Source organism: Vulpes lagopus, chromosome 5, assembly GCF_018345385.1.
Source record: "Vulpes lagopus strain Blue_001 chromosome 5, ASM1834538v1, whole genome shotgun sequence".
In the NCBI taxonomy this organism is placed as follows: Eukaryota; Metazoa; Chordata; class Mammalia; order Carnivora; family Canidae; genus Vulpes; species Vulpes lagopus.
Genome location: NC_054828.1, coordinates 9447553 through 9460427, shown reverse-complemented (window position 1 = coordinate 9460427; position 12875 = coordinate 9447553). Strand labels below are relative to the sequence as shown.

Sequence of the window (12875 nt, the reverse complement as noted above, 5' to 3'; positions counted from 1 at the left end):
GGTGATGTTCAGAATTTCAGAAGGTTTTTGTGCCTCAGTTTCCCCATCTGTGTAACAAGGATTGTAGCAGTGCTTACCTTGTGAGGATTAAGAGTCCATGTGTCTAAAGTGTTTCCAAGAGTACCGAGTATGCACTAGGTCCCGTGATTGGTGGAGACTAGGAGGCCAGCAAGGTCCCGGTTGCAGCCACCACGGGCTAGCCTCCCTCCCCAGGTCCTCTGAGTGTGGTGGGCGTTCTGATGGGGCTGGCCACAGGGCACCAGGGAGCTTTGGGTGAGCCACTCCAGAGGGCACCCTGCTGTAACTTCATCCTCTGTTCCCTGGGTCCTCATTGCCTTACTTTGGGGACTGTGTCTGTATGCCCTTCCTTTCGTTCTTCATGATGAACAGGACCTGGGATTGTCCTATTGTTCTCCCTCTGGCAGGTTTGGATGCAGGAAAGATCAAGCAGGTGGGAATCATCTGTGGGCAGGAGAGCACCAGGCGCATAGGGGATTACAAGGTCAAGTATGGCTACACAGACATCGACCTACTGAGGTAGGTGGCCAGCCCAGCTGCTGCGTGCGTAAGGCCAGAGGGCCTGGGCAGAAGCAGATTTGGGGCTTTTGGGACAAAAGGTGCAATTGAGGTAGTTGAGAGCCCAAGAAGACTTCTTCCTCCTAAAGAGGTTGGTGTGTGGTCCTAGATCCAACAGGCCAGGAAGTGGGGTTCCATAGAGCTGGGCTGGCAAGGGGTCAGGTTGAGGAGCTGAGTCAGAGCCAGGGGCAGCAACCAGTGCCTGGGGCCCATTGGGAGTGTCCAGTGTTGGCATGAGCCACCTGGTATGAATGGGGACAGACGACAGGCCTCCTGGTCAGTGCTGTGCATGCCCGGCCCAGGGCAGAGGTCCAAGATGAAGTAGATGCTGCCCTCCGCGGACCCTTCCCTTTTGGCTGCCACCCAGCGCTGGCAGCAGCAGATGGGCAGTGGTGGTGATCGTGGGCCGTCATTGTAACGAGCCAGTGCCCAGCTCTTTACACACCATCTTACTCAACCCTCACTCAGACCCCTTGAGGGAGGTCCTGTTGTTGCCCGGAAGGTATGTTCACATGAAGAAACAGATGTGGCGACATCAGGGAGCCTGCCTGGTCGCAGGGCTAGCGGGGGCTGAGGCAGGACTTGAACCCGGATGCAGGTTCATCCTGAATCCAGAGCAACATCCCAACATTGACTGGGAAGATAGACATGTGTCTGTGGTGTGTGTATGTATGTGTGTGGGTTGGTGTGTGTTTGTGTGTGGTATGCAGGGGTGTGGTTTGGGGGTGTATGTGTGTAGGAGTGTGGTATGTGTGGGAGTGTGGTGTGTTTGTGTGTGGTATGTGTGTGGTATGCAGGGGTGTGGTTTGGGGGTATATGTGGTGTGTATATGTGTGTGTGTGGTATGTGTGTGGGAGTGTGGAATGTGTGGGGGTGTGGTGTGGGGGGGGGTGTAGTTGGGGGTTGTGGTTTGGGTTTCTGGGGTGTGTGTGTGGGGGGAGGGTATGGTGTCGGGGTGTGTGATCACACCCTGGGCAGAAGGAGGTGCCAAAAATTCACGTTGAGGGGCTGTGGCGTGGGAAGGAAGGGAGGGTGTGTGGGGTTGTGGTTTGGGTCTCTGGGGTGTGTGTGTGTTGGGGGAGGTGTGTGTGGCCTGTCACAGCATTTAATATCACAACCAGAGCCGTGAGGGACTCATACCAAAGACGCCAGCGTCAGAGCCAGACTCATCATAGCCTAGAAAGCATGAGTTACAACTTGTTACTCTCCCGAGATTTAAACAATTGAGCTTGGAAATTTTCGTCTCTAATTTGTGGGGTTCTGTTTGCTTAATTGGAAAGTACATTTGTGGCTTAAAACAATTCAAGTAGCACCAAGGATGTACGGTGAGAAGTAAGTTTCCCTCCCACCTGAGCCCGGACTCCCTCTCAGACGCTGCTGGTCCTTCTCGCTTGTGTCCTGCCCCAGAGCCCCTGTGCACGTGGATGTGGGGGTGTGTTTCTAAGACACCCGCAGGCGCTGGTGTACTGTCTCCCAGCACCTCCCTTGTTTCCTGATGGGTGCTGCCCTCCCCTGCTGCACAACACTGGGTGGGCTGGCGGCGGCGCTCTCCATAACAGCTGCCCAGGTCCCAGAGCTGGGCTGTGACCACGCTCCCCAGCCCCCTACTCATGGGCTGCCCGGATGTTCCAGGCATTGCTCTGCCAGGTGCCATTGCCAGGAACATCTTAGACTTGCCTCCATGTGTGTGCACACGTACTGGAGCTCTGTGACATCTTCTGGCTCTGCTGGCGCCTCAGTAAAGGGTCCCTGTGCACCCGGGGTACGCGTGGGGTCTGAGTTGGCGTGGATACTTGTTCTGGAGGAGCCCGGGAGAAGTGGGCTTTTAAAAGGGATCCCCACTCACCCTCTTGCTGTCCCGACTGTCACCGCATGGGCTCTGTGGACAGGAGCTGAGGACTGGGGCCAGGATCGGGCACCCGATGTCCACTGCCCTGACCCCAGCCGCCCCCTGGCTCTCCTGGGCCTCAGCTTTACGTTAGGCCCACCCTCAGAAGACAGTTCTGTTTTTCTGGTTTTCTCTTTCCTCTATTTCTTTTCCTCTTATTAGATGTGCATTTAACTTTACATCCTGGGCAGATTCTTGCCCTTAGCAGAAGAAATGTCCCCTGGCGCCCTCCCAACCATGGCTCTCCCTCACTTTCTTCCTATAGCGCCGCCAAGTCGAAGCCTATTATCGCAGAGCCCGAAATCCATGGCGCACAGCCCCTGGACGGGGTGACTGGCTTCCTGGTGCTGATGTCGGAGGGGCTCTACAAGGCTCTGGAGGCAGCCCACGGGCCTGGCCAGGCCAACCAGGTGAGCCGGGCCCGGGCACAGCACAGCCAGCCAGCCCTCCTCGGCTCCACGGTCCTCCCCTGAGAACCAGAGCCCTGGTTCTCAAAGGCCATCTCCAGACAACTTCTCAGTCTTCAAAGCTGGGAGAAGAAAAAACCCAGTGCTCTAAGAACACCCATCCCACCCCAAAGCTGTGCTTGTTCGGGGCTTGAAGCAGGGTCAGTCCTGGGGGCCTGAGCAAAGCCTGAGGGGTGAATTTGCATGGGCACATGGTTCTGGAGTATCCGAGAAGGGCCCTGGGCCGAGAAAGAATGCCCAGAGCTATAGCCTGAGCCTCAGGCTCCCTCCGCCACCTTCCCCTCCCTCCCCTTCCCTCCTAGCTGCCCTCACTTAAACAGCTTTCTCCTTGTCTCTGATGCCAGGTGATAACGTCTACCTTTTTGGGATTGTGGTGAGGGCTAGGTGTGATAAGCTTAGGTCCCCAGCCAGTGGGAGCTGCTTATTTTTCCTATTCTTGGAGCACACATGCCAGACTAGTTGTCACTAACTTGTGGCTTCGAGACAGTAACCTCCAGGATGAATTTTTTTTTTTTAAGATTTTATTTATTTATTCATGAGAGACACAGAGAGAGGCAGAGACACAGGCAGAGGGAGAAGCAGGCTCCATGCAGGGAGCCCGATGTGGGACTTGATTCCAGGACTCCAGGATCACACCCTGGGCAGAAGGAGGTGCGCCAAAAATTCACGTTGTGTTTCTCCTTCCATTTGTGCTTCCTATAGGACAGCAACCTTTTCTGCTTTCTTCTTTTTAATTAAAAATGATGAGGAAAGTGTCTCATGTGCCTGTCTCCTGATAACCCGTGTCTCAGCATTTTTCACCTATTTTATCTTATCGTTCCTGTCAGTAGCCTTGTGACACAGGTGGCGGGAGCTCACTGTCACTACGAGTGAGGGAACTTGGCACTCTCAGAGTTGAGAGGCCTCGCCTGAGGTGACATCTGGTCAGTAACAGAGCTGAGCCCACCCCAGGTGGGGCTTGGGTCATTTCCTGTGACCTGCCCCGGCCCTCCTACCTCCAAGAGACTCTGGCCAGCCATCACATTTGTGTTTGTTTATGAACTTATTCTTGGTGTGATTTCTTTTCTTTCTTTTCTTTTCTTTTCTTTTCTTTTCTTTTCTTTTCTTTTCTTTTCTTTTCTTTTCTTTTCTTTCTTTTCTTTTTTCTTTTCCTTTCCTTTCCTTTCCTTTCCTTTCCTTTCCTTTCCTTTCCCTTCCCTCTTCCCTCTTCCCCCTTCCCCCTTCCCCCTTCCCCCTTCCCCCTTCCCCCTTCCCTCTTCCCTCTTCCCTCTTCCCTTCCCTCTTTCCTTTCTTTTTTTGTCTTTGCCATAGAATTATCCAGTGGCTTTTCCTGGGTCCTAGAATGAACTAGATAGTGGACTTCTCTGAGGGCCTGTCTTCATTCTGTTTTCCCAATTTCTAACAAAAAGTTTGCTCCAGGAAACAATTCATACTGGGCGTTTTTATGGTCTCTAGAGTGCCCTCCCATCCATTGTGCAATTTAATCCTAATAACCCAGTGAGGCGGATATTATCCTCCATTTTATTGGTATGCAAGCCAACAATTGGAGAGATCACAAGGTCATACCTTTTCTACTGAGAAAGTTCCAGAAGAATTATCCTGAATACCTTGAAAAGCTCGGATTTCAGGCTTGGCTGATGCAGACTTCCTTCACCTGCTTGGCAGGTGCCCCTTGAGCATCCCACTTAGGCTCTGGAGTCATGGGCCGCAGCCCCGGGTGCCTCCTCCCTGGCCTTCATCGGGTTTTGCTCCCCATCCCTGCAGGAGATTGCTGCCATGATCGACACTGAGTTTGCCAAGCAGACTTCCCTGGATGCGGTGGCCCAGGCCGTGGTGGACCGGGTGAAGCGCATCCACAGTGACACCTTTGCCAGTGGTGGCGAACGTGCCAAGTTCTGCCCGAGGCATGAGGACATGACCCTGCTGGTGAGGAACTTTGGCTACCCTCTGGGAGAGATGAGTCAGCCCACACCATCCCCAGCACCAGGTATGTGTGCGACGTGGACAGGAGGCCACCTAAGGCAGCTGGCCAGGGCTGGGCTTGGGGGGCCTGCTGCCTGGAGCAGAGCTGGAGCCAGAGGCCTGGCTTGCAATCTTTTCTAATCTGGTCTCTCTGACTTTAAAGTTCTCTGAGCTGAGTTTGGTTTTTTTTTGTTTTGTTTTTTCCTTTTGCCTGTGGGATGAGGATTATCACACCTTCCTGGCCTACCTCCTAAAGACCTGAATTACTCCATCTGCCTGCATCTTTGCCTCTTTCTCTGTGTCTCTCATGAATAAGTAAAATCTTAAAAAAAAAAAAAAAAACCTGAGTGCATGAACAAACGCTTTGCCAAGCCACAAGGCCACATAAGAGGGATGAAGGCGGCCGCTGCCGGGGTGCCTACTGTGCGCCTGGTACTTTACCCAAGAGTTCCTTCAGGCTGCCTTAACACCCTAGAGGCAGGTGGCACCCCCTTTTACTGAGGAACTGATGCTTTAGAAGGAAGAGAGGGAGGCAAGGTTAGGCATGTGGACAGAGGGTCCCCCGAAGCCTGGCTCTGTCCCCGGACTGTGTGGGGGGGAGGCTGAGACGCTATATTTTCTGCTTTTGTAATTCTGTAATCAGGTTGCTTGGGAAGAGAGGTGCTGGTTCTTTTTTTGTTTCTCTCCCAGGGCTGCTCAGTGTCAAGCCCATCAATTCCTAGGAGCTGCGTTTCTTTTTCTTTTCTCAACCAAGCAAGGCTCAGTGCGCAAGCAGCGCAGAAGGATTTGTTCTCCCACAGACACCAGGGTTACTGCAGTTTCTCTAACTTGTTGTTATTGCAACCATATTTTTGTTGGGCCAACCTCAACTTACCCCTGGGCTGAAAGCGCCATGGGAAGCCAGGCAGTAACCCCTTCCTCGAGGCAGCTCAGCGCGTACTCCTGCTTTTGAGCACCAGTGGTGCTTTGTTGCCAAGAGAAACCCCCTGCCTGCCTGGAAGAGTTTGCTGTGAGACCGACGCCCCTTCACTGTCCCGAGGGGCAGAGGGCCAAGCTGCAGCTCTGGGAGCCAGACCTGGCCGCTGCTTACCTTCTCGGCCCCTCAGACACTGCCCCCATCGGGCCCTGTGGCAGCCCTGTTCCCAGCACCGCAGGGATCCCCCCTCAGCCACTCCCTGCAGCCCATACTCTCTTCCTCCCCACACTGCAGGAGGACGCGTGTACCCCGTATCCGTGCCGTACTCCAGCGCCCAGAGCACCAGCAAGACCAGTGTGACCCTCTCCCTCGTCATGCCCTCCCAGGGCCAGCTGGTCAATGGGGCCCACAGCGCTTCCACCCTGGATGAAGCCACTCCCACCCTCACCAAGTAAGCCCTCATCCTAGCCCCAGCCACCCTCAGGCCTGCCCCCAGGACAGCCCTCGGTACCTGGACAGGACAGGCCATGTCCCGGGGTCGAGTGGCATTGGGTGAGGTGCCCTGGGGTCTTGGACCTCTCCAGACCCCCACCTCCATCCCCTGGGGGGGGGTCCTCCCCAGACACGGAAGCAGGAGGAGGCCGCCCCGCAGTTTCCGGCAGCTCACAGAACCCGGAGCTGGGAGGGATGGAGGTTCAGGGCAGAGTGGGCGAGGCGGCCGTTGCGGACAGCCTGCTGCGGGTATTTTCCTGCGGGTCCCACATACTAGTTTTCATTTCGTGGGAAGGTTCTCCTGTTCTTTTCTCTCTTCCCACCTCCTCCCCATCTCAGAGCGTGTGATGCAGGTTTGCCTCCCCGGTGGCAGCAGTGCTGGGGGGACATTGTTTGGCCTGTGCTGGCTTGTCAGAGCCCTGCTCTGACTGAAATGTCCCATTTTAGCTTTAAAGTGAGTCGTCCGGTTTAAGGCGGGGGAGGGGTGGAGACAGCGGGAGGCCTGGAGCCCAGGGGTGAGCAGACTGGGCCCCTTCCTCACCACAGACCTGCAGGTCCTGTGTCCCTCCTCCTCTTCCCTTCTGTGGAATGTCCACCCGGTCCCCGCCCTCACCACCCCAGGGGACGGGATCTGGTTTCCACATTCCAGCCCTGCACAGAATAATAGGGATGCCACACCCGGCCCACTCAGAGGATGTAGCCAATCGGAAGGGCCATCCAGGAGGGAGTGGTGCCAGCAGCTTCTGTCTCCCGGGGTCTTCCCTTCTCCCTGCCCTCATGTCCCATCATAGCCATCATAGCTGTGGCTGCTGCTGCCACCACTGCTATGGGGCAGAAGGGCCTGCCCGGCAGCTGGGGTGCCCCACGTGCACAGGGGTGGCCTCCCTGCAGGGCCGCCCGGAGGAAGCCACCAAGCAGTGTCCACGGAGGCACAGTGTGATAGCTGTGGTCCCAGACCGGGCAGGAGAACCGGCCGTCCTTCCTCACCTCTGCTCCTTGGGCCCCTAAACCGTCCCTTCCCTTCGGCCTGCATCTGAGTGTTAGCTGGGCCCCATGGTGGGTGGGCTGGTGCTGGGTGCCCGGCAGCGCTAGGAGTCTGCTGGTCACACCCAGCTGTTCTGTGCTTGGTGATGGAGCCGGTGCCCAGGGAGCTCTGACAACGGGGCCCGTCCCCACCCAGGCAGTGAGAGGGGAACGAGGAGTGAGGAAGGTTTTTTGGGAGAAGAGCCTTTGCCTACGAGTGATCAGTGGGATTTGGCGAAGCTGGCGTGGACTGCCTCTACCTCAGCACTGCTCTCAGGGAGACGTTCTGTATCCGATACAGTGGCCACTAGGACGCGTGCTTATCCAGTGCTTGAACCGAGTGATTCATTTCATTAAATTCTAGTTAACTTAAAGAGCCACATACAGCTAGAGTTGGAAAATACATTTGATTTTTCATCTGCCCTTAAGACCATCTGACCCAGGGGTGCCTGGGGGGCTCAGTTGGTTAAGCGTCTGCCTTCAGCTCAGATCATGACCCCCAGGTCCTGGGTCCTGGGTCCTGGGATTGAGCCGGTCTCCCTGCTCAGCAGGGAATCTGCTTCTCTCCCTGCCCCTCCCTCTGCTTGTGCTTTTTTTTCTCTCTCTCAAATATATATACAAAATCCTAAAATTAAAAAAGAACATCTGACCTGGCTCTCGTGGCCTGAGGGGCCAGCTGAGGCAGGGGGTAAGCTCTGTCCCAAGGGTAGAAGCCAAGGTGTCTGACTGACTCCTCTGTCATCCCCACAGCCAGAGCCCGACCCTGACCCTGCAGTCCACCAACACGCACACCCAGAGCAGCAGCTCCAGCTCGGACGGGGGCCTCTTCCGCTCCCGGCCTGCGCACTCGCTCCCGCCTGGTGAGGATGGCCGTGTCGAGCCTTACGTGGACTTTGCTGAATTTTACCGCCTCTGGAGCGTGGACCATGGCGAGCAGAGTGTGATGACAGCCCCGTAGCCCCGGCTGGGAGATGTGGCCCGAGGACAAGGGGGCCTGGCTCTGGGGCTGGGTGGACCTTTCCTGCCATTTGCCTGTGCCGCAGGGACCAGGGAGGCCCAGCCCTCAGCCTGCAGCACACACTCGCCCCACCGGACTCAGTGCTGCAGAGAACATTCTGTCAGAGAGCACCAGTGCAGACTGGACCTTGTCCCTGCCCAGGAGCTGGAGGCCACTCCCTCAGGCAGACTCTGCCAGGACCGTTGGTGTTTCTCAACAAACAGCACAGGGCAGAAGCTGTGCTGGCCTGCAAGCCTGTCAAGTGGGGTGGAGTGTCAGGAGTTATGTGCTCTGCATGCCAGGGGTCCAGGGGCTGCTGTTTCCTCAAGGCCACCACCTCCCCCGGAACAGCCTGCAGCCACTGCTTATACCACTGCACCCGTGAGCAGTGGGTCCCCCCTTCTTTCTTTAGTAGCCCCGCTTGGCATTTGCACATTGGCAGCCTGCACCCCATCCCTGGGCCTGCCCAGCTCATTTCCAGTGTTAAATGCTCAGGAAGACCAAGGGAAGCGTCGGGAGCCTGGGATGGCTACACAGGGACAGGTCAAGTGAAAAGGAACAAAAGGGGATTGGTCCAAGAAGAGTCCACCAGAGTGGTGGTGGGGGTAGGCTGGGCGTGGCTGAGCTTCCCCCAGACACGGGGGTGCAGGAGAGGCAAGGATGTGCCTGGACGGAGCGGGGATAGTGGCCGCTGTTGTCAGGCCCCTCCAGGAACAAGGAGGCCCTGAGCCAGGGTGAGCCAGTCCTGCTTTGCTTTTCCCTTAACCGCCACTGAGGAAGGCCACAGGCTGGGGAGCCTCCTTACCCACCGCCAAGGAGTCCACCGGCTTTAAGGAACAAACCGGTCATAGTCGGGCCTGGGGGCTCGTTTGAAAGAACGGTGGGAAAGAGGTTCTTGGATACCGGGTGCCCTGGGCGACCGGGGGCTTCAGAGACCCACCCCACTTCCACAGACACTTAGGGACGGGATCAGACCAGCCCAGGCTATGCGACCACTTCACACGTTCTCCGCCTTTGGTGAGCAGAGGCTGTGACCAGGGCTGCTGGCAGGGAGTGCCCGTCCTGCTGGCAGGATGCAGGCAGGCCCAGGAGACTCCCAGCTTGCGGGGCACCCAGGGTGTGGGGGAGCAGAAGTCAGGCCTTGCTGTCAGTCTCTGAGGCCGCCCTGGAGCTCCCCACCCTCCCCAGCTCCAAGCTCCTGCCCGGCAACACCCCAGACGCAGCTGCCAAGCAGGAGGCACGTGGCCCCAGGGAGCCTGAACTCTGGACGGTGAGAAGCCAGTACCGAGGCCCTTGCCGTGAGGTGTGAGGTGCGGAACGCGTGACCGCGGCCCAGCAGGGCCCCTGTGGTGCATTTGGGGGCGGGAGGCTCTGACTCCCTCCACCACGAAGCCGTCTGTGTTCCGCAGGTGAGCAGATTTCAAGTCCGTCACAAGGGCTTGCGAACAAAGAGAATTCTCTTCCAAGAATGTCTCTGTGATGCTGTTTGGTCTCTAGAAATAGAATCACTTTTCTACCGCAATAAAGAAAGCATAATAGGTGGTCTTACACATCGTGTGTTAACGGTGCTGTTACTCAGGTCTCGCGTCCCTCGCAGCGGCCTGGCCGGCGGCTGCCTCCTGTCCTCCTCAGCAGCGGGCGGCCCCAGCCCCAAGATGCTGGGTCGTCCGGTGTCCCTCCCGGTCCCTGCACGTCTAGAGGGGGAGACCGTCCCCTCCTGCCGCAGGGCGGGCCCTCCAGGCCCTGTGGGCAGTGGCGGGCTGTGTGTAGCACTCCATTTTCCTGACAGGGAGGGAGCCCGGTTCTTGGCGTGTGAGGAGTGGTGTGGCCGACAGAGCTTCAGGTCCCCAGGATGGTGCCCTCCCCATCACCAGTTAGTGGATGTTCAGGGACTTCCTTTGTTTTATTTTGGTTTTGTTTGGGTGGAGGACTTTCTATAAATACCAGTCCACAAATACTAGCCTCTTCCTGCCTCATAGAACTTAACTCCCCCTCTAACAAGGGCATGGGCTTAGGAGCAAAAGCAAAGCTCGATGTTTGGGTGATGGCGTCTGGGGCTCCCAGATACCCCTGCCCCTCTGCTGGGAAGGGGCTCTAGGCCGAGGGCTCTGACTGCAGAGCTGCCTTTCAGGATCCATCCCCCCTCCTCGACTTCCCCACTGTCCCCCAGGAGCCCTGAGGAGCACTGTTGGCTCTAGAGCTTTTGGAGTCCTGGTGTCAGCCCGGTACACAGAGAGGGAGGTGGTGGGAGCGCCGTTTGTCAGGTGGGTGACAGGCGCAGACAAGTGGGCATGCTCCCCGTCACAGACAGCCCCGGCCAACCCCTAGCTCCCCCAGGCCTCCCCCAGCACCTGCTCTGCCCCAGGTTCGGGGGTGCGCAGGGCCTTGGCCAGCGGGCTGTGTGTTCTCTGCGTTCTGTCCTCAGTGTCTCTCAATCCGCTTGGGGGCCTGCTTCTTGGGGCCGAGAGGGCCACCGGTTTAGCTTCCTGGTTCCCTTTGCTGGATTCAGCTATGAAGCAGGTGGACTAGGTGACAAGTGTGTCTTAGGATCTCAGAAATGGCAAGAGTCAGGACAAGAGGAGAGCAGGCGGCTGGGCAAGACTGCGGAGCCGCAAGCCCGCCCTTCCGCACGGACTGGGACAGGCCAGCAGGAGCCCCCCTGGCCTTGACTACCTCCCCACCGCCTCACTGGGGAGAGCGCTCAGCTTCCCTGGGGCTGGATTCGGTGGAACCAGAGAAGGTCCCCCCACCCTCCGCCACTTGGGATCTCTTGTCCCTTGAAGACCTCCTGTCCCCTCACAGGATGGGATTCGGTCACATGCGCGATTGAGGACCTGGCCTGGATCAGACCGGATAGGCAGGCCTTCGTGAGCTGCTGGTAGCCCCAGGCCCAAGGCAGTGGGGCGGGCCACAGGGGGAGCTCCAGGGACGCTCTTGGGCCGCCTTCACGAGGATTTGTTCTCTTGTGTCCCCAGCGCTCATCGGGTCCTCCAGTTCTCACACACCGGCTCTGCAGCTGAGCTGCATGATGCGCCTGTTGGCGAGGTGTCCCCACTCCCCACCACTGGTGGCATTGACAGTGAGACCTGTCAGGGGCCACTTAGGCCACCAGAACGTCCCAGGGAAAGGCACCTGATTGGGCTCTTTCCACGGCTGGCTCCTGAGCAAGGCCTGCCCTGGTCCGTCCCAGCTACATTCACTGCATCTGCCTGTTGAATCTGCTTCACAAAAACTATCTGTGTTGTCTCTCTCACCTGCTAAGATGTCCCCTCGGTAAGAAGGGGGACTTTGCTTATTCCACTGGGTACTGGCCCCAAGGTCAGTACAGGTAAAATGAATGAGTGATGAGCTGCGTGACCTTAGTCAAGTTACTTGACCACACTGAGCCTTTATTTCTTCATCTATAAAACGAGGGAACAACCAACCTCTCAGTAAGATTGCCCAACAGTCGCCATGGCTATCAGAGTAAGACCTGGCTGCCCTGCAGACGTGGAAAGGAACAAGAGCATGAGCTCAGATTTTCCTCCTCCTTCTGTGGTTCCCACCCCCACACACTATAAAGTCCTGTATAGTGAAGGCTCCACCCGGGGCCCCCCGTGGAGCAGGTGTACTGGCAGTGTCCCCTAGGAACCCAGGGGAGTGGGTGTGTGCCTCTCGCCTCCTCTCACCCAAAGCCCAGAGGGAGGCTATCTGCTGGGCTCCTAACCATTTCCTCCAACAAGGGCATCTTTCATGATTTTTCCTTCTGGGCCCCCTATTTTGAAACCAAACAAGGACACAGATCGCTGCCAATCCAGACAGGCTCGGCATGAGCACACGCTTTGTTCCCACGCAGAGGTGATGTCAGCCCAGAGCAAAGACGGCCACTTGACATTTCCATGAGCCTGGGCGGCCTCCTCCAGGACAGACGCAGCGTCTGGCAGCCGGTGTTGAGGAATCTGGACACCAGTTCACAGGCTCCGCTCCTGCCTTCGAGACCCCCAGAAAGGTCAGAGGACCCCAGGCTATGTGGGTCATTGTCTAGTCCAGTGACTTCTTGCCTTTGTCCTCTCAGGTCACCCAATGGGCCAGGGCAGAGACAGGGTGGACCTCAGAGCCCCAGACTGTCTCCACACCTTCCATGATCAAGCTCCTATGGTTGTTACCTCAGCAAAGCCATCCTGTGGTCCAGACAGGGCTGAGCTCAAGAACCTTCCACAGCTCCAGTCCTGCTTCCCAACACCTGCTATGTTGGAGTCACTCATGTGCTTGTTCCTTCCTCTCCCTCAGCCCCGAGATATACCCCCCAAACTTCCTCCACCCTAGACTGCTCCAGGCATCTCAGTAGCCCCCCAGCTAGCCCCTGGGCTGTGTCTAAGAAGTGTCTGGTGAGGGATCCCTGGGTGGCACAGCGGTTTGGCGCCTGCCTTTGGCCCAGGATGCGATCCTGGAGACCCGGGATCGAATCCCACGTCAGGATCCCGGTGCATGGAGCCTGCTTCTCCCTCTGCCTATGTCTCTGCCTCTCTCTCTCTCTCTCTCTCTGTATGACTATCATAAAAAAAAAAAAAAAGA

At 57.1% G+C, this 12875-nt stretch overlaps 1 protein-coding gene across 4 annotated transcripts in view; it reads left to right on the top strand.

Moving 5' to 3' along the window:
- The window catches only part of TAB1 (TGF-beta activated kinase 1 (MAP3K7) binding protein 1), a 34176-nt gene extending 24305 nt beyond the window's left edge, over positions 1-9871 (top strand). For all 4 annotated transcript variants that reach the window (XM_041754834.1, XM_041754833.1, XM_041754832.1 and 1 more), the window contains 5 exons: positions 426-537; positions 2730-2874; positions 4696-4918; positions 6104-6260; positions 8075-9871. In XM_041754834.1, coding sequence (XP_041610768.1) covers positions 426-537; positions 2730-2874; positions 4696-4918; positions 6104-6260; positions 8075-8282 — 845 coding nt within the window. In that variant the 3' untranslated portion in view covers positions 8283-9871. The remainder of the gene's footprint in view (positions 1-425; positions 538-2729; positions 2875-4695; positions 4919-6103; positions 6261-8074) is intronic.
- The last annotated feature ends 3004 nt before the right edge of the window (positions 9872-12875 follow it).